Raw genomic sequence first — 23321 nt, forward strand, 5'->3', positions numbered from 1 at the left:
AAAAAACATGAACAGCAAACCAACACTAATTAACTTAGATTTACAAGTTAGTCCAGCAGAACTCAGATCAGTATTCCGATACTTAGATTTGTGAGTTATCTTGTTAGCCCAGCCCGGCTTTTCCTTCACAAAAGGACACACAGGAAACTAGTAGTCACCACTGGAAAGGGCAACTGAGTAGCTGGAGGATGGGCAAGAGTCAGACTGACTTTTCACATATATTTACATAATAAATGTACATATATTATTCATTCCCCAAATTAAGTAATTCACATTGAAAAGAAAATCTAGAACAGAAAGTTTAGGTTAAACAACTCAGAAAAATGCGTCCCAACTTAAAGTGAAAAAAAGTAAAATATACTGACAGTGTCTGTGTGAACATACATACATACATAAATGTGAGTGCACTGAAAAAAACACTGGGGGGAAATGCAGCAGAATATTAACTCCAGTTTTAACTGAGTGATGAGAGTACTGAAATTTTACATTTTCCCTCTTCTTTACTGCATTTTCTAAACTTTTCTCTAAAGTGCACATATCTTGTAAGAAGGAAGGTGATTTTTTTTTAAAGCAAAGCACATTTGCCCACCAAGACCTCCTGCTCTGGAGTTTTAGTTGTGTCTGGCGCCAAACCTTCAGATGAGGTGTGATCTGCTCTCTAGGACCCCTGGTGACAGTGGTGTCTCGTTTCTGCAGTGATAAAAGTTGTCTAGGTCTTTTTGCCCTGGTTTAACTCACTACTCCTGGTTCTTTGCCCCCTGACCTGGGAAAACAAGTACCCTTCTGCCCAGTGGTGGTGCATCAGCAGACAATTTCCACTTTCCAAATCCAAAATACTCCTTTTCCTGGTCTTGTGCCATTTCTGCAGTTTGCCTCTGTAACCTCTCTTTCTTTGAGAAAATTACCCTGGACCCAAAGCATTTTTATAAAGCTTAAACAGCCTCTTTATCTCCTTCCCCCATGCTCTCCCTATGCTGTCGAAGCAGCTATTTTCCCCTCACATCTTTAATATGTTTCCTTGAAAACCCCGTTGTGTGGAACCTGGAACACTCTGCACTCCTTAAGTTTCCATGTCATACTCAGAAACACTGGTACTTCAGTGTTAGCCCTCCATCCGTAGTTACCAGAGCTTTGGCATCCTCCATGACAAGGCTTGTGTGGTACTTTATTTGCCTATTAGGTGTTCTGTCTTCCTCACAGGTACCAGGAGCTGCTGGATGACAACCAGCGTCCTTTCTTCTTGTTCACGTGTGCAATGCGGTGGCTGGCTGTGCGGCTGGACCTGATCAGCATCGCCCTGATCACCACCACGGGGCTGATGATTGTCCTCATGCACGGGCAGATTCCCCCAGCCTACGCGGGTCTTGCCATCTCCTATGCTGTCCAGGTTAGTCTCTGGGGTGGGAGCATCATCTTTGCTCAGACGTTGGCTTAGGAGAGGCCTGGTAGGTGGCTCTTCCCTAAGCCTTTGGTCAGACCTCTTGACTCCTAGAGCATTTCCCCTGCTGCTTTGGCAGTAACTCTCTGGACTTAGCTGGGATGGGGGATGGGAGAGAGGCAGGAGCGGTAAACAGGTAGCCCTCCACATCCACAGGTTCCACCTCCACATATTCAACCAACTACAGGTTGAAAATATTTGGGGGGAAAGAATTCCAGAAAGTTCCAAAAAGCAAAACTGAATTTGCTGTACCTGGGCAATTATTTACATAATATTTGCATTGTATTTACAACTATTTACGTAGTGTTTACATTATATTAGATATTATATGTAATCTAGAGATGACTTAAAGTATGCAGAAGGATGTGCATAGGTTATATGCAAATGCTGTGCTATCTTATACAAGGGACTTGAGCATCCATGGATTTTTATATTGGCAGGAGTCCTGGAGCCAATCCCCTGCAGATACCAAGAGCTGATTATATAGGAATAAAGGAATTAACTCTGTTGCTTGTGTTTATGAAATAAGTGTGATATTTTTCATAAGTAAACATGATTTTGAAAATTATTTAATTGTAGGTTTCTGTGTTCACTACTCTTTCATCTCTGACCTATTTCTAGTCTTCTAAGAAATATGTATCTTCAATGTACTTCTGTGCATTTTATTTTCAGACCTCTGATTTTCCCAATACTGTTACTTATGTAAACCCTTCTGGTCCCTACAGATGGTTGGAGGTCTTCAAATAGCTCAAAGAACAATTGGGAACTTAAGCACTGACTAGATATTTGAAAATGTAAAAGAATTATTACTAATTTTTTAAGGTGTGGTAATGGTTGTTTTTAAGGAATCTTCATATTTTAGAAAGATATAAGCTGAAATATTTATGGATGAAATGTTAGGCTATATGAGATTTAATTCCAGGTAACACAGAAAAATGGGGTGGTACAGATGCAACAGTACTGGCTGTAAGTTGATCATTACTGAAGATGGATGTTTGCTACATGGGAGTTCATTATGCTGTTCTCCCCACTCTTGTGTATGTTTGACATTTTTCGCTATTGGAGACATAAAAATAACTAAGTAGCCAAAGGAAACCCAAGAGGAGATAGGTATCTTCATAGATACCCAAAGATACTTGTCCACGTTATGCAGATTGATTTGATTACTGGAGGGGAAAATCTGTGTTCTATATCTCGTGTTTCAGAATTCCCAGTCTGAGGCACGCAGGGCCTCTGTGTTCAGCTTTGGCCCAGCCTTATTTCTCTTATTTTACTTTCCTGGAAGCCTTCTCTCTAGTTGCTCACAGGATGATATAATCTCCATATGTTGTGATTGCTACATCAGGTGTACATGCAAGTATGAAGCCCAGGAGTTATTCAGCTGCGGTTGAATCATTGGAAATGTAAAGATGGACAGAAAGCCTTTGGATGTAGGAAAGTAGTGCCGGCAGTACCACATGCCACCTGCATTCATTGAGAATTGCAGTTAACTAGGAGCTATTTAAGGCATTGTCTTGAATATTTAGAGAATGACTCAGTCCCAGCTATTGCATGTGCACAGTTAGTTCTTATAATGGAGCTGTGGTCCCTTAGATGAAGGAGGTTTTCTAGCGTTGGCCTGGTGTGTATTGATAATAAATTCTCTCTTGGATTTTTGTTTTCCATTATCAGTTAACAGGGCTGTTCCAGTTTACCGTCAGGCTGGCATCAGAGACAGAAGCTCGCTTCACCTCAGTGGAGAGGATCAACCACTACATCAAGGTCAGGCTGCTACAGGCCTTTCTCTGCGATCTGACCCTTCATGGAGCTGCTTTACCCTTTCACTGCCTCGAGTGGATGTGCAAAGAGGATGCTTGTTTTCTCTGCCTTATCTTGTCCCACAGGAGAGACCGCCGTCTCTCCAGCATGCATGGAATGGAGAAGAGAATATCATAGGATTTTCTAAATATATTTATGAATTGTGTCTGATTGAGAACGTACATTCTCAGCTAGTTTCCAAAGTGTTCCTAATCCTGTTAGTTCAGTTAAGCTGACTAATGTAGTATTTTCCTTACACCATTTAAAACCATATATTGTTTTAAATCTTAGTCTAGTTCACTTGTTCTTAACCAGGGATGGCCATCAGGGTCCCATGTGGAACTCTGGGCAAAGGCTGACGTGGGCCTCATCACTGGAGATTCTAGGGAAAGGACCCAGGCTTCTGAAGTTTTAAAAGCTTCATAGCTAACTCTAAACTGCATTCCCAGTTTAGAAACCAGTTAATTTAGTTGGTACTGAGATGATCTAGCTCTTCCCACTTTCCCCAGTAACCCCTGCAGTCTAGCCATGGGGTGGCAACTTGCTGATGTCCTAGTTGGAATTCTGAAAGCAATTTTCTAGACAGAGAAGCAGAATTATGAGTAATTGGGATTCTCACATGTAACTCATTTCTCAGGAGTTCCCCATTTTGTGATCTGCCCAGAGACTTTATCAATATTTATATCATTATTTACATGGGAAGAATACATCCAGGTTCCAACTAGAATGTTGACTTACAAACACAGTCTTGAAAAACTACCCTTTCACTGAGAACTAGTGCATTTATGTAAACTGCATTTTCTAGCAGAGACATGCCTCACTGATCTGTTTTGGCGATGAACCTCGTCAGTCGTAGGATATTTCTTAAACTTACAAATGATTATCATCAGAAAGAATGGCAGGTAGCCATCTAATATATCCGCTAATAGCTGCTCTTTATGTTTATGCATGAGCCTCTTGGCCCAGTGCTCTGGTCTGTGGGCAACATGTGGGTGGACATGTGGGTGTGGAGTGTTTGATTTAATATCACTGTTGGTGTGAGCCTCTTGCTGGGGAGGTCAGGGTGATGGTTGGCCGTGGTACAGAGTGTACTTTGCACACAAAAAAAGTCCCGTTTCTGAGGACTTGCTCCCACTGCCCAGCCTGGATGCCTCTCCCAACATGGAGTTTTAGACATCAGTCTGCTCCCCTGCCCGCCCGAGCACTGCGATCTCTGGCCTTTCCTTCCCTATGAGCTATAAGCTCCATGACTCACCAGAAAGTTTTAAAACATTGTAGGGTGTGACTGTTGATGACAAAAATTACCCGTTATATTAAGCATAGCATTTTAAAGTTGGAATGGGTTTCCCAGATTGTCTAATCCAGTCCCCACAATTTACAGATGAGAAACTAAGACAAAGAGTGAAGAAGTGGTACATCCGGTTCACACAGCTATTAGTGGTGGAGTTGGGATCAGAGTCTGTGTCTTCCGGACTGACTGAGTGGCTCAGAATGCCAGGGTCTGATTAAATGACCAATAAATGTTGGTTCCTTCCTTTGGGTTTAGGTTTTCAAATGGTGGAATCCTGTTACAAGTGGAATATTTTCAAAGAATTCCAGTAAAAATTGCTGTGGTTGAAGAGGGGTGAAGGGCTTCATGCACAGCCTTGGCCCCCATGAGGATTTTGTGGAAGCATTCCTTAAGAGAAGGCAGTTAGAGAGCCACTGCCCTCCCCGAGCTGCTTAGTGGCCATTGTAGGCTGCTAAGTGGAGTGGACATTATAGTCAGTCGCAGTCTAGTTCAGTGGTGATAAACATACACTGCCAGGCACTCTTTCACAGTAGGGGACATGATGGCAGCTGCATCTGTGTGGTTGCTCTGTGTATCTTGGTGTTACTTCTCTGTGACAAAGCCTTGCAACGCCCCCAGAATCTGTGGTCAGTCTGAGTCGGCCACTTCTGTCTCCCCAGACTCTCTCTTTGGAAGCACCTGCCAGAATTAAGAACAAGGCTCCCTCCCCTGACTGGCCCCAGGAAGGAGAGGTGACTTTTGAGAATGCAGAGATGAGGTACCAAGAAAATCTCCCTCTGGTCCTGAAGAAAGTGTCCTTCACCATCAAACCCAAAGAGAAGATTGGCATCGTGGGGCGGACGGGATCAGGTAAGCATCTCCTCTCTGGAGAAACATTGAACCTACCAGAGTCAAGTCTGGGGACCAGGCTTTGCTGCTTATTGACTATCACTCTCATCCCTTCAAACCGGATTCCTGTTAGGTGAGCGATTAGCATGTCAGGTCTCTGAAACCACTCTTCCAGGTTTATCTTCAACCCTGCTTTTGTAACATTTAGTACTTTTTCTAACCATAAAAGTGTGCGTTCTCAATGCAGAACACTTGGAATAAATAGCAAAGTACAAAGAGGGAAAAGCACCCCTAACTCCACTACCCAGAGATCATTACTGCTAACGTTTTGATGGCTATCTTGTTAGGTTTTTCCATCAACAAATGTATTTACAGAAATGAGGTCATTTTACACACAATGTCTCATGGCCTGCTTTTAAAACTACCAAATATTTTCCATGTCAGTTAATATTATGTGGCATGATTTCTGTGCAGCATGATATAAAATTCTGTTCTGTGGATGTACCATTATTTATATTCACTCAGCTCCAACTGTAGGGCGTTGAGGTTGTTGTCAATTTTTCACTATTATGAACAGCATGGCAGTGAACATCCTTATTTATATGAAGGCAAAATACATAAAAAATTTAAAGTCTTTGTGATGTGTTGCCAGTATGGCCTCATATTTATCAGAAGCCAACACAGCTCTAAATAAGGAATTTATGTTCCTTTGAAGAGAGAAATTATTTTCTTGATATGGTATCAGTTGCAAAGAAATAGAGATTAGGCCTTTGCTTTAGGCACTTAATTTCAGTCTTATTTTCAGAAGTGTGTTACTATAATGCCCCTTGGATTTCTGGAGGCAAGACTTGAATAATGTGTTTCTTTCCCTCTTTCCTTCCTGAAAAACATTTTAAAGATTGAGTCTTGTCTTCTTTCACTAGCTTGTTTACCCTTGTGTAAGAGGTCTCTCTGAGTCACTTCTCATTAGCTTTCCGGGCTCCATGCTTCCTTGGCTTCAAAACTCTTTTAGCTTTTTTTCTTGCCATTAAAAAAAAGAAAGAAGAAAAAAGGCCTTGAATCTTTTCTGGCCAATTTACTTTAAAGAACCCGCTAAGAAGAAAAGAAAAAGTTATTTCCTGCTTCCTCTTTGAAGGAATTATTTTTATGTCAAAACAAGATACTGCCTCTAGGCTTTTACACTGGAAAGAGAATGCCCAGCCAAGGAGGGTGACCGTCTCCAAGGCTCTTACTTTGCTCTCTCCCTCGAATTCCCTCTGCTGCATTGGCCCCCGGGGGTACACTGCTCTCCTGCAAGCTCTGACTGCTGTCCCTTCCTGTGATTTCCCTTTAACACAGGTAAGACAGACCGAAATTTTCACCAAGAGTTTATTAAACCATCAGTAGTGACAGAGAAGAACTAAACAAGAAAAATAAAATAATTATAAATAGCCCAACTTACGAAGTCTAAACTCTAATCCTAACAAGCTTCTGAGACTCACAGACCCGGCTCTGCCGTGGTAGTGACCACCGTGAGGACATCCTTGCCTTTTTTGCCAGCACGTTCCATCAAGGTAGTCTAGATTCAGATCTTTTATTAAAATGGAACAACTTAACCTATTTATTTGAGCACCATTCCTTCCTCAGCTTAGATATTAAACCACTGCCTCAGCACTGAGGGAAGGTCTCCACCTCCTCCCTTAAACCTGTGTGAGGGACTGCTAATCAGATCTCCCAACCCTGAAAAAGCCATTCACTTCTAGGAGAAGGCCGTCTCAAGGACTGGCCTGCCACAGGGTCTCAGGTTTCCCAGCCCGCTTCTAGTAGATGGTGTGAGCAACCCTGCCTTAGGGAGACGGACATTTCTCGGGGTTCCCATAGGTTGTGTGATGGGAGTCAGATCTCGACGGCTTGGAGGAAGCCACAGACACCAGGATGAGGCAGGGTATTTGTACCCTCGCTGACCGCTGAGCTTACCAGGTCATCAGGGGGCTTTCACATGGAGGCAGAGGAGGGGAGGAGGGTCAAGAACCCGGAGAACTGGTCTAACAGCTAAAAACCTGTAGTTCTGTATCTAAACTACAGGTCTGAATCGCAGAAAGGTAGATAGACAGGACTGTGTCAGACCTTTTTGGTGGGGTGGGGCACTGAGCTTTTTAGATATTTATATTTTTTGACATAGTTTCAGTTCTGAGCATCTATTTCAAGGAAGTCCTCTGAGGTGGGAGCAGTTTGAGCACTGACGTTTTGCCATAGCATTATTATAGTAAGTTTTAAATAAACTGCGTGTGCAGCGTTAAAGGACTGGCTAAATAAGTAAGAGTACATTCACATAATGGAATTTATTGCAGCCACTAAAATTTTATCTTGAAAAGGTAGTAGTATGATTGAGTGCTTGCTATGTAATGTTAAGTGGAAAATGCAGTTACAGTATTGTATCTCTGGTATGATCTCAACTCTGAGGAAGAAACTAAAAGGAAATGTGTCCAAAAAAAAGCAGTAGTGAAATGTGGGAGATTGATGTTATCTGCTTGAATTATTGATATAATTTTTAAAATGAAGAGTCAATTAATTTGATTCAGTATCACTGTGATACTGAGTGTGTTATTTTATCCCCCAAACCTGCTTTTCTACCACAGTTCCTTATCATGGTAGAGAATCTTACAGCCACTCGTTTTTTCAAGCCCAAACCTCCTTCCTGGTGTGTTTAGCCCAGAACTTCCTCCGTTCCCCCAGCTGCTGCTGCTGCGGTGGCGATGGAAGGCCTTGTCTTGTTTCTCCCTCAGCTAAGATGAGGGGACAGAAGAGAGCGAGGACAACTTGTCCTCTGATTTGCCTCTAGTTCCTTGCTCTCTGTTACGCTCACTTTGCCTGAGAAGCATTAAACCCTGTGGACCTGTTCCCAAGGTGAAAGGAGGCATTTTTTCCATTTTACTCTCATGAGAGTGTAATGGTTCCTTCTGCTCCTTCTCAGGCTGGAGCTGTGTGATGTAAATGTATAATGGTTGTTAGCCCAGGAAAGTTCATTATTTTTCCTGTTTCTGGCTGTCATTTTATGCATTATCCGAGTTAATCGGTTGAAATAATGGTTGAAAAGAAACAGAAAAATCGATGATTTTGCCCTGAGAATAAACCAGTTTTATTTTCACAGAATTTGCTAATTGAACAACTTTTCTGCCTGTCTTCTGACTCATCAGGGAAGTCCTCCCTGGGCATGGCCCTCTTCCGTCTGGTGGAGTTATCTGGAGGTTGCATCAAGATTGACGGAGTGAGAATCAGTGACATTGGCCTTGCCGACCTCCGAAGCAAGCTCTCCATCATTCCCCAAGAGCCAGTGCTGTTCAGTGGCACTGTCAGGTGAGGCCCTCAGCACCCACGTGCTCATGCCTCATTTTGGGGCCAGGTGGGCATGTTAGAGCCTCCATCAGGGACTGAAATCTAGTGGCCTCTGGTTTAGTGCTTTACCCCAACACCACGTGCTCCCCATTGCAGAAGGGGGAGCTCCACTGTGCAAGCCACCTCATTCACTGAACGGGGCCCGGAGGCCCTGCAGCATGGTAGCAACAAGACAGAGAGATCTGGGCTCAGATCTCTGCTCTGTACTTCAGACAAGTTGCCTAACCACTCCTAAGCTTGTTTCCCCTTCCATAAAATGGGGCTATTATTAAGACCTGTTGTTGTGAAGATTGGATAAATTCATATAAACTTTACAAGCACAGAGGCTGGCAAATGGTGATCATTCAGTAAATTTTAGCAGCCCCCATTCGTCTTCATCACCATCTTCCTCCGTCTTCCTGTCCCTCCACACTACCATCTCTCCTAGGTACTCTCAGAGTGTCTGTTCAAACAATGGTCTTCAGGCATTATTACTACTCACTGTTTTTTCATTTTCCATTATCTTCCCCCATCTTTGGTACTTACTCTGGAATAATGCCTCTCTCTCTGAAATCTGCCAGGTTGCCAAAGAAAAAAATGCCTCTTCTTGACCCTTTAAAACAGTAACTAAGAGTGAAATGTGTTTAATCCCATTGTCTTTTCCTATTCTTTTTCCTACCTTTAGCCTTAAGCTTTTGCCTCCTAAAAACAATGTATTTTCCATAATTTGTGTCTGTTTTTATTTAAGTTGCCTCTCTTTCTAAATAAAAACAGCTTTAATTGTATAGTTGACCTAGATAGGACTACTTTTTAAAAATCACTGTAAAAGTAATACTTCCATTTCCTCTTTAAGTTTTAGCAGTTTCAAAAAAAAATTGGTACCAACTTAATTTCAAATAACTACAAGCAGTGTTCAGACGTGTCTTTAAAATTAGGCCCCGCCACCCCCACCCCTTTCTTTGGAAATGGCATTTGAACTCAGTATTTCAAGAACTTTGGTAGATAAACTGAATTCTCACCTGCATTCAAAGGGGGTCATCACTCACGGGGGTGTTTACTTTGGCAGTTCTCTAAAACACTAATGAGTTTGGACGATACAGACTGGATCTGTTGGTGATAATGTCATTCCCTTTGGGTACTGAGATAACAAGATCAAACAAGCAACATAAGAAGAGAATTAGAATTTATTGAAGATCCAAGTCTAAATCATCAAATGGAAGAGAACTAGGAAATAAGGCATGTTCAACTTTAGACTTCTTGAACATGCTGCCACCAAGAAGCCTCAGTGTTCATTTCAGAATTTTACAGCCCTTCATTTGGGTCTGTGACTCAGGGGTTTCTAGAGTTAATGGTTAAGAATTAACCAGAAGCACAGCCTTTGTGGGAGTTGGGGCCATTTGTTATCAGCTCTAGAGATATGCTGCTGCTTGATGGACAAGCTCAGTGGTTGTGCTACTGCCCTGGGTTTTTAGTAATTGAGCTCTGAGTGCTACTTAGGCAGCCAGCTATGCAAACCTAGGACATCATGTAAGTTTCATTTTCTGCCAGCTATAACTTTGGCTTTTTAAGTCAGTAGTAGACACTGAGGACAAATTAAATCCCAGAGCATCTATCTTCCCTTTATCCTCTCAGGTTTCTTATAGATCCCAAAGAATATCCTGCTTTTTGTGTTCTTTTTCTTTTCTTGGAAAATTAGAGAGCCTAAAATGAGTTTCCCAAGGCAGGGGCAGAATAGATCAGCTGCTTGCTCAGCTACGTCCTAGAGACTGAATTTGGAAACTGTGTCTCAGCCACCATTAACCAGCATTGATGGTACATCGTCTCCCAGAGATACAAACATGCAGTTAAAACTTATCAGGAGTTCTTAGAGGGAAAGCAAGGTAGAACCAAAATCAAACAAACCTCAGAGAAAGTCACAGGATGAGAATTTCTGAATTATTCTGCATACAAATACAATCTAAAGCATAGACCAGATCATTTCGGGACACACCCCTTCTGAGATTAGCCAGAATCTCAGTCCATTCCAATAGCTGCTTCTAGTCCCCCTACCCCCACCCAGCTGTCTGGGTTTGAGCTGTGGGGCCTGTGTTTCTGTGGCAAGTCCCCTTCCTCTGCCTTTTTCCCTGACGGTTGGCTCCAAGAAGAGAGATCCCTTCTCATCCAGCCCTAAACCTTCTCTGCTGACCTTCCCTCTTTCATGGTCCTGGCAGTACTTTTCTTTTCTTTCCCCACAGGGCCTGTGCTTCCTGGTCTCGGGAAGGCTTCTCTGGCTTCTGCCCTAACCTGCCCCTACTGGAGTGCTTTCCATCCTTGGGGACTATTTGCAGTGGCTTGGCTGGTGGTTAATCTGCCCCTCAGTGAGACTGGCTGTCCTCAGCTGTCGCTCTAGTCTGTCCCTGAGTCTGTGTCCTGGTTGGGGGTGAGCACTTCTCATCACCTGGAGCATCTCTGCCTGCAGTCCTGGTGTCCATTCATTAGCAAGAAGCAGTGTTCTCATTTCTTCCTGTTCAGATGCCCTCTCTCCTTTTCAATCTGCCCATTAATTTTTTGTTGTTGTTTTGAAGTGTATCTCTGGTGCTTAACTCAAAATCACAGCAAAAACAGCTGAGCCCACAACTGACCTGTTATGCTTTCGTTCATTCTGGGGCCATGTACCTTGAGGCAGAAGCACCTAGTACTCTAGATGGAATGGAAGGTGCTCCAAATTTGAAACAGGTTCTTAGAATTTCAAGGTCTTTCATTTGTCTTTGAATTATTCTATTGTTTAAGGGCCCCCTTCTACTTTTTTTGGGGGGGGATCAGTCTTAGTCCCTATAAAAATCAAGGAATCCCCAAAAGCTTCTAGTCTGGATGTCAGAATGTTAATGCTAAGACTAGGATAACTATATGAAGAACACTAGATTATCTAATTTTCGTGGAAGTCATGCTGGCTGGGAGGATATGGGAAATCCCTGTACCATCTCAATTTTGCTGTGAACCTAAAACTGCTCTAAAAAAATTGTCTTAAAAAAAAAAGAAAAAAGTCATTCTGTGCCAGACACTGCTGCCCTAAAGAATAACAACAATAATAGTATTAGCTAAGCTCATGGAGGACTTATTATGTGGTATATTGTCCTAAGCATGTAAATTGTATTCATTCATCGGATACTCAAAACTCCATGAAGTAGGTACTATTATTATGCCTTTATTGATTGATTGATTGATTTAAAAGTGAAAGCAAGTTTATTTAGAGGGATACACACTCCACAAACAGAGTGTGGGCCTGCCTTCTCAGAAGGCAAGAGAGGCGGCCTATTATGCCTATTTTATAGGTAAAGAATCTGAAGGCCCAGAGTGGTTAAATTTTTCACCCAAAGACAAGAATTTGAACCTGGGCTGTTTGGCTGAGCGGCTGGGCTTCTGCTGCACTTATTTCTCCTGATATCCCCTTAATCACGACCTTGGGAGGTGCTCCCTCTCTCCAAAAACCAGAGTTAGGCCTGCTTCCTCAGGGGTCTTGACCTTCAGGTACCTTTCCTTTTCCAGCATCTTCAAAATCTCCTCATCTCCTTTCAGATTTGCACAGGTCTTCCTACCTTGAAAAAATTTTCACACAACCTCCAAAGTAACCACATGTCCCTTGTCAGTTTAACAGCTACCAGCTATCAAGTGTCTGCCGTGTTCCAGGCACTGTATCTCCACATCTCTCATGTTTACAGCAACCTGCCAAGCTCTGTTGCTGTGTCTCCATTTTACTGATAGGGAGACTGAGGAGTAATTTGTCCAAGGTCATTCAGGTAGCAAGAGGCAGGGAGGGATTTGAGCCCAAGCTGCCTGGATCTGATATGTGCTCACACCCTCCCTCCACTACGCTGCTTTCTGCCTCTGTTACTGAAAGTAGTAAGTTATGACATACGAATGTGTCCTATCAGGAACTCAAGTAAGAATGGGAGGGATACGTTCTTTTATTCTTACAGGAACTACTAGACAGTGTACATGGGCTGCCACCGTGAGTAAGCCCCACACAAGGATCCTAGTCCAGTGGAGGAGAGAGACAGGTGAACGGAGTGACGAGGGCCAGAGTAAGGGTGAGCGGAGGGACCCCTAGTCCAGGCTTGAAGGGCCAGGAGACACTTCCTGAAGACAGCATCTAAGCTGAGGGCTGACGGCGGACAAGGAGTCATAGCCAAGGAGTGAGAATAATGGTAATGATGACGTGACAATAGCAGCTCTCCTGTCCACCGTGCCTGCCCTGCAGCAGGCGCTGCTGTGAGTGCTCTATGCGCGTGAAGCGTGGTCCCTGCAACGACATTTTGAGGAGGTGCTCGTTTATCCCTGTCTCACACTGGAGGGAACTGAAGCAGAGGGTAGTTAGGCTGACCTGGCCAAGGTCACACAGTTGTCATCGATAGAAACCGGGAAGGAATCAGGCAGTCTGGCTCCAGAGCATAGCAAATTATCCTAATACCTATCACATTACTAGACCCACAAATGTGATGTTTAGATCGAGATAAGACACCCGAATTAATGTAACAGCCCAATTTCCACCCAATACTTATCTGTTTTACCACCACCTCTCCGCCCTCCTCCTCCACGACAAAGGGCATTGTCTCCTGACTTTCACATTTCCAGAGATTTCTAGACCTGTTCTTTCTATATCAATATTGATTCCCCTGAGGTAGGTACTGTTCGTACAGTAAGCAAGAAGAGTCCCCAGACCGCTTTCGCTGCCAGTAAAATCCTTCCTCAAGGATTTTATGGCCCTTTATGCTCTCCTTTCTCCTCTGCTTTTCTGCTGGGTTGGCTGCCTTCCTGGTCAGCTAGCTGTGGAGTCCCCTGCTCAGTGACAGGGCTCTCACCTGGTGCAGCAAGAGGAGAGAGGGCTTTTCCCTAAGTTTATATGTAGAGAGAGATGTATTTTAACATGTGTATGCATAGAAAAAACCTAGAGGAATAGATGCCAAAATGCTAACAGTGTTTGTTTCTGAGGGTCTGATAAAAGGTGATTAAACACATACTTCCTTTTGTTTTGTGTTTTGCATATCTGTATTTCCTAATTTTTCTGTAACTAACCAGTATCATTTAAATAATAAAAAATGTTTTGTAAAGAAGGAGGCACAGTCTGTTCTGAGACACATTCCAGCAGCGGGCAGGCAGCGGCCCGCCCATATCCGCTCCTACCTGTGGTTGGTTGGGGGATGAGCCACCTGGGACTGCTGAGGGGTTTGTGCCCCGCTGTTTAAACCTTCACCACAGATAGCCTGGTCACTTGCATGTTGGATCCTGAGAGATTCTTATTATGTTTCTCATTAGATCAAATTTGGACCCCTTCAACCAGTACACTGAAGACCAGATCTGGGATTCTCTAGAAAGGACACACATGAAAGAATGTGTAAGTAGAGAACTGAGGGAGAGCTTTGCTGGAATTTCAGGAGTGGAAACGCAGTGATGCTGTGGTCACTTCTCAGCCTGCTCTGGCAGCCTCATCTAGCCTGGCCTTCCCCTCCACCTCCAGGATGTCTGTGGAGGAGCACTTTAGAGCAGAGCATTTCAGAAAGGGCATAAACATTGATGTGTCCCAATCCTCACCTCTCCCCCAGCCCCTGCCTATGGCTCCGTTACCCTTTTTTACTATCCACTGAATGAGAAGATAGTAATCACAACCACTCAGAATTGAGTAATGCTTTCAAGTCACATTCTATTTTATTAATCATAATAGTACAACATCCTTTTGATGTGTCGATATCTATGCAAAAGATAGATCATTTGTTGAGTCCACTTTTATTGAGTCTACATGCAGTGTGCATGTGGATTTATAGACCTCTTAGGGAAACTCAGCAGGCCCCCTCCAGGGGCCACAGTCTACAGACACCCTCGGCCTGGAGCAGGGTCTCTGGTGCCCCTGGGTTCGGTGAAGCCCAGAATCTCTTGCCCTAATCCAACTAGATCAGCTCTGCCTTCATCACATTTATATTGGGCTTAATCAAACAATTTCATTCAAAGAATAGCTTAGGAAAAGAAAAGTTTGACAGCCACGGGCCTACAGCCTTGGACTTCAGAAAGAGTAATTTTATTTATTCCATGACCATATTTTCAGAACCAAAAATGACAGGATTTGGGGACATGACAGTATTGGAATTTCTGGGACATTTTGCTGATATGAGACTAATAGGATAGTTTAGCTGAAATATGGAATATGGTCTAGAAATGTGTTCCTACTACATGATCATCACACCCATACCTTCTTTCCAGATAAGCCAGGCTCTTACCTAATAATTCTTTCATCTGTTCCAGAATAATTTATTTTTGCCACTGGAGTTTTAACAAAATCGTTTCTTTTCTTTCTTCCTTTATTTTATTTTTTTTTAATTTACCTTTTTCACCCTTCTAATCTCTGCTTCCATTCTCCCTAGATTGCTCAGCTACCTCTGAAACTTGAAACTGAAGTGATGGAGAATGGGGATAACTTCTCGGTGGGGGAACGGCAGCTCTTGTGCATAGCTAGAGCCTTGCTCCGTCACTGTAAGGTAAGGCAGTCTGGTGGGTGGCTCGCAAGGGGGTGCAGCGGAGAAGCACAGGAAGATAGAAGAACAGCCTTTCTTTGTGGCATGAGTTCCAAAGGCATTCCTGGCTCCCAGCCCAGTGGCACTTTTTAAGAGCATGCCCAAAGATGTTTCTAAATTAACCCTGACACAATTTAGGTATATTGGTATTTTGTTTATTTGTCTTTATGTTTAATTTCCCCGAGTCTTCTGTTTCCAAGAACAACTTTTGTTTCTGGCCAGTGAGTAGTTATAGTACTGGAAACCATAGACTTAAAAGATTTGGAAACTGCAGGATATATCCAGCTCATCAAATCCAGTCCCCTCGTTTTATAAACTGGAAAAGAGAGTCCAGAAAGGTAACTGTCTATGTTCAGAGTCACAGAGCAAGTAGGGTGAGTATTTTTTAGACTAGTATTTCACATCTATCCTTTTATTTGTGGAAATCAAGGCAAACATATGGGTTTGAAGGTATATCAGTTCTAAGCAAAATAGTATCTTTACACATGTATGTACCTATTTAGAAAAAACAATGTACGATATAAAATTCAATCTTAAAATACATTTTAGTAAAATCTTGGTTAACCAAAATGCTTAAGGAATTGATTGGATCCCTCTTTCTCCTCTCTCCCCTGACAGATTCTGATTCTAGATGAAGCCACAGCTGCCATGGACACGGAGACAGACTTACTGATCCAAGAGACCATCCGAGAGGCATTTGCCGACTGCACCATGCTGACGATTGCCCATCGCCTACATACAGTCCTAGGCTCTGACAGGATTATGGTGCTGGCCCAGGGGCAGGTACTGACCCCCAGAGGACCCTGGCTTGGCACGTGGCCTTGTCTGGGAGGAAAACTGGCCCCTGGCAGGCTTGGGCTGATGGTACTCTTAGCATGGTTCTGAGCACTCAGATAAGCAGCCATAGTGACTCTGGCCTAGTTCCTTTTGGATGGGACAGGGCCTTCCCAATCAAGAGATTGGGTCAGGACCACTCTTACTGGGTTCTCATTTTGCTTTATTACCTGTTCTTCTGTTGCTTGTAAATAGTAACTCTTTGACTTAGGTCAGAGAGCACGTGTGCTTAGTAATTCACTCACATGCACAAGAATTTTCCCAAAGCTATTGAGACCAGCCATTACATGTTTGCTTTTTGCAGTCATGTAGCTGTGCCAAATTTCTTGCTGTTCCCAGCTTTCCCACAATCTGGACCACTTAGCTTTCCTCATCTCCTGCTATTTACTTGTTAGTGCTGTTGGCTAAAACAGTCTTGCACCCCCTAAGATTTTTCACCTCTGTGTTTTCTTTTTTTTCTAACTGAAGTATTGTCAGTTATAATGTGTCAGTTTCTGGTGTACAGCATAATGTTTCAGTCATACATATACGTACATATATTCATTTTCATATTCTTTTTCACCTCTGTGTCTTTACTCGTATAGTTCCATCTACCTAAAATACCCTTTCCTTTTGTTCCCTCTCCCATATGTATCTGCTTATAATCTGCCTATCCCTCAAGAAAGCCAGTGTCTACCTTTCCCCTTATGGTGTAGGATGTCTGCTCAAGCACCCAACGTCCTACTCTCATACAACCAGTCCTAAGGAAGGACACCTTGTCCTTATGCCTATCTCTGTGGCAGGACAGTCTCTCCTAGAAGCACCCAGAGATGTCCCTTTATCTCTCCTTGGCCAAAGATATGTCATATGCCTCTTTTGCCAAAGTTGTGTCATATGCCTTTGCCTGCAGCAAGGGATTCTGGGAAAGTGAGTATGTGGCCTCTATCATGGGAGGTAGGTTCTGCCAGCATATCGTTCAGTTTTCTGAAGTCCATCAGAGGGATGGATAATTGACTGAGTTGACCCCTTATACTCACTTCCTTTTTTTTTTTGCCAGCTAGGCATCTGTTTCCTTCTATAGGTTTAGATCAGCTTGCACAACAAGATGACATTTGCCTGGTAGGCCTCTGACTTGAGCTAGTTTTTTTTCCCCTGCAGCTTACAGGACCTTGTTGATTGATTCCTTCATACCCAAGGCTGAAAGAATTGAGATTTATGTGAAGGAGGTTTGGAAGTCTTTCTCTCTAACTTTTCTCTTAACTAAACCCTGGCTATTAAAAAACAAACAAACAAACAAAAACATTTGGGCATGGCAGGGCTAGTTGAATTGTCACCTTGAGTCCATCTTCAGGGGACTTTGGGCTTTGCCCCTCTTCCTGACCAGTGGATCCTCTAAATCACCCCAAGTGTCCCTGAGTCACATTCTGATGCAGTCTCTTTCCTTTTCAGGTGGTGGAGTTCGACACCCCCTCCGTCCTTCTGTCTAATGACAGCTCCCGGTTCTATGCCATGTTTGCTGCTGCAGAGAACAAGATTGCTGTCAAGGGCTAACTCCTCCCCGCCGCCCCCACGTCTCTTTTCTTTGGAGCATTGCCATTCCCTGCCTGGGGCGGGCCCCTCATCGCGTCCTCCTGCCGAAACCTTGCCTTTCCCGATTTTATCTTTCGCACAGCAGTTCAGGATTGGCTTGTGTGTTTCACTTTTAGGGAGAGTCCTATTTTGATTATTGTATTTATTCCATATTCATGTAAGCAGAATTTAGTTTTTGTTCTTAATTGCACTCTAAAAGGTTCAGGGAACCGTTACTATATATGTATCAGAGGCCTATAATGAAGCTTTATACGTGTAGCTATATCTATATATAATTCTGTACATAGCCTATATTTCCAGTGAAAATGTAAGCTGTTTATTTTATATTAAAATAAGCACTGTGCTAAGAACAGTGCAGATTCCTTTCTATCATTTTTGTACAGTCTGCTGCACTAGAGATCTGGTTTTGCTATTAGACCGTAGGAAGGGTAGCACATGTTCTTCCCCAGCCGATTGTTTCACGGTGCCGAGTTTTCTGGGTGTCCGAAAGGAAGGCGTGTGGCAATAGTGGGCCCTCCAGCGACCCCCTCCGCCACCTCCCCATCAGCCGCTCCGGGGTGGGGTGGGGTGGAGCTGGGGCCGCTGAAGGCTGTGCAGAGCGCCGTGAATTCTCAGGGCTCCTGCTTTCTGTCCTGTTGTCACTTCACTGTTTCCGTCGGGAGAGCAGTGGGGCAAAGTCCCAGACCCCCTCTTCACTCGCTCTGTCAGGAATGAGAATCACAGAAGCATTCCTCGGCGAGGTAGGGGTGAGTTTCCTTCCTGCCTTCCTCTTTTTCTCAACAAGCATCAAGTCTGTTCACAGAGTGTCCCACTGCCTCAGGTTCCTAACGCTGGCCACTGCACAGAGCTCCCCGGCTCCTAGACCTGTCGGTCCCAAGCCCGGGAGCCCACTGCTGCTTTTCTCAGTGGTACTTCTTCGTTTGCCGGGTCCCATGCCTCCACAGTTCAGTGACAGGGTTCAGGATTTTGTGGGTCTGTTCCCCTTCCTCCCCGCGGTTGCCGCACAGTCTCTTTCTCTCTCCAAAGTCTGCGACTTTAAGCAGCTCTTGCTAATCAGTGTCTCACACTGGTGTAGAAGTTCTTTGTACTGTAAAGAGACCTACCTCAGGTTGCTGATTGCCGTGGTTCGGTGTGTTCCTGCCAACCCCGTTTGTGCTGTGGGGCCAGTAGCTCAGGTGGGCGTGGTCGCTGCTGTCATCCGTCGAATGGTCAGCGTTGCATGTCGTGACCAACTAGACATTCTGTCGCCTTAGCATGTGTGCTGAACACCTTGTGGAAGCAAAAATCTGAAAAACTGAATAAAATTATTTTGGATTTTCTAAAACTCTTGGTGTATAAGATAATTCTCTGGGAAGGGAGCAAGATGTCTCTGAATGGCTTTGGAGGACTGGAGGCTTGGGTCTGAATATCTAACTGTGGAGTGACAGAAGGGAGGGACCAGTCATGGGGCTAGCTGGTTGCAAAGCATGCAGAGTCCAGCTTGCCTGGAAGGGTCTGCAGTGGGCCTTCATCCCTATGGCCTGTGTCCCTGGGCGTGGTTGCCAAATAAAGCTCCTGTGCTGCTAACAAGAGGGTGGGGAGTGGGAAGGGTTGTGGGGATGTGGGTGGTTGTGGTGAAATATGTCTTAAATGAACAGTTTGTTGAGGGCTCTCAGCAATTCAAACAGCGTAATTGCCCTTTCAGCCAATTCATTCAGATTGACTAATTGAGGATGAAGTGCCCATTCTAAAGGGTACTCATTCAAAAGTTTCTCAATATATCGTGTTGATTTCAGCCAAGAAAGCTTTTAAACTATTTGGTATTGGTTCTGGTGAATCATCAGAAATCATAGCTCAAACTCAGCCCTTTTTGTAAACCACTGTCTTTATAATGCAGGGGCTTGGCTGTCAAGATAAAAATTTGGTTCCTCAGTAGTCACTGTCTGTGCTACCGTGTTGGATGCTGCAGATATAGAACATTCCCATCATGGAAAGTTCTGTTGGGTGGCACCAATGTAAGCAACCACTTTTTTGGATGCCTTGGATTTACCGTCCAAGAAAGGTAGGAAGGTCAGCAGGAAAAGCCCTACATGCTCGTTCTAGTCAAACTCTGCTGCTCATGACACTAACTTCCTGTTCAGTTCTGTCCTCTCGTATCTCTTGGGTCTCCTCCCATTGCTGTAACCTGCTTTGCCCCCTTAAAAGGAGGCACTTCCCTGCCTTCTGCCCTCTCCCCTTGCTCTCTTGGCATGGGTTCTTTCACTCCCACCAGCACAGAGACAAACCTTCAACTGTGGGCTTGGCCTCTCGGTACCTATCTCCAGCTGCCCGCTGAGTGCCGCCACTGGGCGTCTCTAATCAGACTGCTCCTTGTCTTAATTAGTAGTCCCTCTGACCGCCTTAGTCTTTCAGGTTGGAAGCCTTGAGTTATTTCAACTCTTCTGCCCCTTCCCAATAAATTCAGTCACTCCCAGGTCCTATGCATCACCCCTACCACCCCGTTCTATCTCCCTCCACCCTAATTAAGACTCACCTCCCTCCCTCCCTTTTTTTCAATGCCGGTACTGGGGATTGAACCCACGACCTCATGCATGCTAAGCAGGTGCTCCACCACTAAGCTATACCATCCACCCTCCTTTTTTTATATTGTATTTACAGCCTCATAACTAATCTCTCTGCCTCCTTGTCCTTCTTCAAACCAGTGTATATACTACTGCCAAAATACAAACCAAAAATGCGTGTTGGTCAAATACTTTACCCTCAAAATCTTCAAGGGACAGTTTCCTATAAAGTGGCCCATATTCCTTAGCTTGGCAGTCAGGATGTCCATTATCTGGTCCCAACCCTCCTTTTCTGCTCAGTATTCCTAAAGGTAAGCCAATATTTTCACATCTTTAAGTCTTTACTATTTTCTCAGCCTGGAATCCCTTGATATTCTCTTGTCAAATAAAGCCATGTTTTCCTTCTTAAGCTCAGTTCAAATACTATCTCCTCCACAATGTTCTTTTAATTAAAACCAAGTTCCTCTGGGTTACTACAACACTTTGCTCGCAAATCTATTTTAAAGTTTATTTCCTTTTTCTTTGCATATTATGGTTGATCATTTCCTTATATCTCAGCCCACGTATATAAACTTGGAGGCAATAAATCATATTTGTATACCTTATAATTCCTAGCTGAACTATTATGTTTTAAATATAGAAGGTGCTTAAGTATCACATTACTCAGCTAACTCTTGACTCATGTCTTACACATGGATGCTCATTGAATATTTGTTAACAGAAATCAGTGTTGCAGGCTTTCTTTGTGGTCACGGCAAAGAAAAAGAATTTCATTTCTTTAAAGAGACAAAGACAAAGTGACATTGAGGAAAAGAGGCCTTTATGTGGAATGACTGGGAAAGCCAGAAAGTTAGAATGCCCAGCATTTGAGGTGTGGCTTAGTGATGTGACGGCTCCTTTCCTACCCTTTTCCTAATGGATCACCTAGAAATGGGGCTCAGCATTGAAAGTATGTGAGCCACAGCCTGGGGAATGGGGGCGGTTGGTGAAGGGGAGCAGGCTCAGCTGCTGAAACCTTACCTTGCACTGATCGTTGCCTACATGTATTTTTTTTTTTGTATTATAAAAGTAATGCATGCTTTTTGTACAAAATTTGGAAAATGCAGATAGATGCAATGAAGAAACTCCAAATTGCCTGACCCTATTGTAGCGGAGTGTGTTTTACAAGTACAGCTGTAGCAGCATCTCCCAACTCACGTGCTTTCCTGCAGTGTGACCTTGCCTCGCTCCCATCGAGAGGCAGCCCCTTGAATCTGAGCAGGCTCTGTGTCTGCTTTAACCAACAGAGTATGGTGATTCTGTGCCAGTTCTGCACAAAGCCCTTTTGTGCCCTAGCAGCTCTCACTTCCTGCCTCTTGGGAGCCAGCCACCATGTAAGCAGTGCAACTCCAGCATAATGGGAGATTTACAATGCACGTGGAGAGAGTTCCTGGAGGATGCAGTACTGCATGGAGATAGAGTGAGGCCAAGGAGTACCAAGACATCAGACATGTGAGTAAAGAAGCCATTTTGGAAGTGAAACCTCCAGCCCCAGACATCCCAGCTGATGCCACGTAGATCAGGGATGAACTGCCCACTGAGCTATTCCCAAACCCTTGAGCAAAATCAATTTTTTTTAAGCCACTACATTTTTTTTTCTTTTTTTCTGTTTTGTGGGAGGTGGGGGGATTAGGTTTATTTATTTATTTATCTTTTAATGGCCATACTGGGGATTGAACCCAGGACCTTGTGCATGCTAAACACTGGCTGTACCACTGAGCTATGCCCTCCCCCCTTAAATTTGATTTTTAAAGGCAATTTCCACATCACTGTTTTGTGCTCTACCAGATCATAATTCCCTGTGTCCAAGTAGAGAGTCAGAGCAGGCTAACTGCTGTGACAAACCAAGCTTTCAGCAGCTTAACACGATGACCCCACTCCCGTCACAGAGACGTGTGGTGCTGGGAGGGGTGGAGTGAGGGTTCCACTCATGCAGTCACTCAAGAACCCAGGCTTCCTCCCTCTGGTCACTCTGCCAACCTCTAGGCTTGAGGTCCTTAACCAGATCCTCTGTGTAGGCCTAGTAGGCTAGGGAAGAAAGAGCATGGAATGTTGAACAGGAAGTTTTTGTAGGCTAGGCCTAAAAATGGCATAGATTGCTTCCACTTAAATTTTGTTTGCTAGAACTCACTTATGCAGCTGCAGCTAGCTGCAAGGGAGGCTGGGTGGTGTCTAGCTGTGTGCTCAGGAGGCGAGAACTACCTTGAAGACAAAACAGCTTTGGTGAACATCTAGCCATCTCTGCTGCAGGTAATTAGTGATCTGTTGGAGCCTGTCTAGAGGTATAAAAACAAAATACTAGTCTCCTAAAATCCTCATGTCTATTTATAATAGGTATTGACTCATTGTGTTTTAATTAAGGTTTTAAGCATAATGAGCTTTATAACCTATCTGCGGTGTCACCTTCAACAAGAAAAGAGAATACTCATATTATCTGAGCACCTGTGTGCTAAGCATTGTGCAAGCACCTGCAACATGGCCTTATTTAATTTTCTTAATGATTGTACTGGGTAGGTGTTGTTAAACATCCTGTTCTGATGAGGAAACAGTTCTGTGAAGATTAAGTCCTCTCAGGTCACGCATCCAGTGTGTGTACATTACGTAGAATTCAAACCGAGACAACTTGATTCCAGACTTCTTAGTGGTTCTCTCTCATCTCATGACCTCAGCTTCAGTTGCTTCGGGACTAAATGCACATGCTGGACCAGATGGTCTCTAAGATTTCTTGCAGTTCCAATTCTATGATTTATGTGGATCAACAAGTATGCCCTGAAAAACCTGGATCCCGGAAACCTCATTTGAAACTTAGCTCCAGAACCGGCGATCCCTCCTAGCTCCCACGAGGGAGATGGTGTGTATCTGGAGGCTGCGGATCACCTCTTTTCCTGGAATCTTCTCCCTCTCCTGCTGCTGTCTCTGGCCTGGGGCTCCTGTCCCACCCCCTCAGGTGGACTTGGTATAGGAAGACAAGCCAGCTGGAAATTGGTCTCCCACAGCCATGACCTGGCCACCTTCCAGAATAGAAGCCCCATCACCTACCTGGGGCCAATGCCAGACAGGGAGGCCTGTGAGCACGTGGTTGTTGGAGC

General features: G+C 44.0%; 1 protein-coding gene across 6 annotated transcripts in view; it reads left to right on the plus strand.

Annotated features, from left to right (window-relative positions):
- ABCC5 (ATP binding cassette subfamily C member 5) overlaps positions 1 to 18977 on the plus strand; it is a 75499-nt gene extending 56522 nt beyond the window's left edge. For all 6 annotated transcript variants that reach the window (XM_074366958.1, XM_074366969.1, XM_074366963.1 and 3 more), the window contains 8 exons: positions 1201 to 1387; positions 3110 to 3199; positions 5186 to 5375; positions 8531 to 8690; positions 14001 to 14079; positions 15101 to 15214; positions 15869 to 16033; positions 17513 to 18977. In XM_074366958.1, the coding sequence (XP_074223059.1) occupies positions 1201 to 1387; positions 3110 to 3199; positions 5186 to 5375; positions 8531 to 8690; positions 14001 to 14079; positions 15101 to 15214; positions 15869 to 16033; positions 17513 to 17614 (1087 nt within the window). In that variant the 3' untranslated portion in view covers positions 17615 to 18977. The remainder of the gene's footprint in view (positions 1 to 1200; positions 1388 to 3109; positions 3200 to 5185; positions 5376 to 8530; positions 8691 to 14000; positions 14080 to 15100; positions 15215 to 15868; positions 16034 to 17512) is intronic.
- The last annotated feature ends 4344 nt before the right edge of the window (positions 18978 to 23321 follow it).

Source organism: Camelus bactrianus, chromosome 1, assembly GCF_048773025.1.
Source record: "Camelus bactrianus isolate YW-2024 breed Bactrian camel chromosome 1, ASM4877302v1, whole genome shotgun sequence".
Taxonomy (NCBI): Eukaryota; Metazoa; Chordata; class Mammalia; order Artiodactyla; family Camelidae; genus Camelus; species Camelus bactrianus.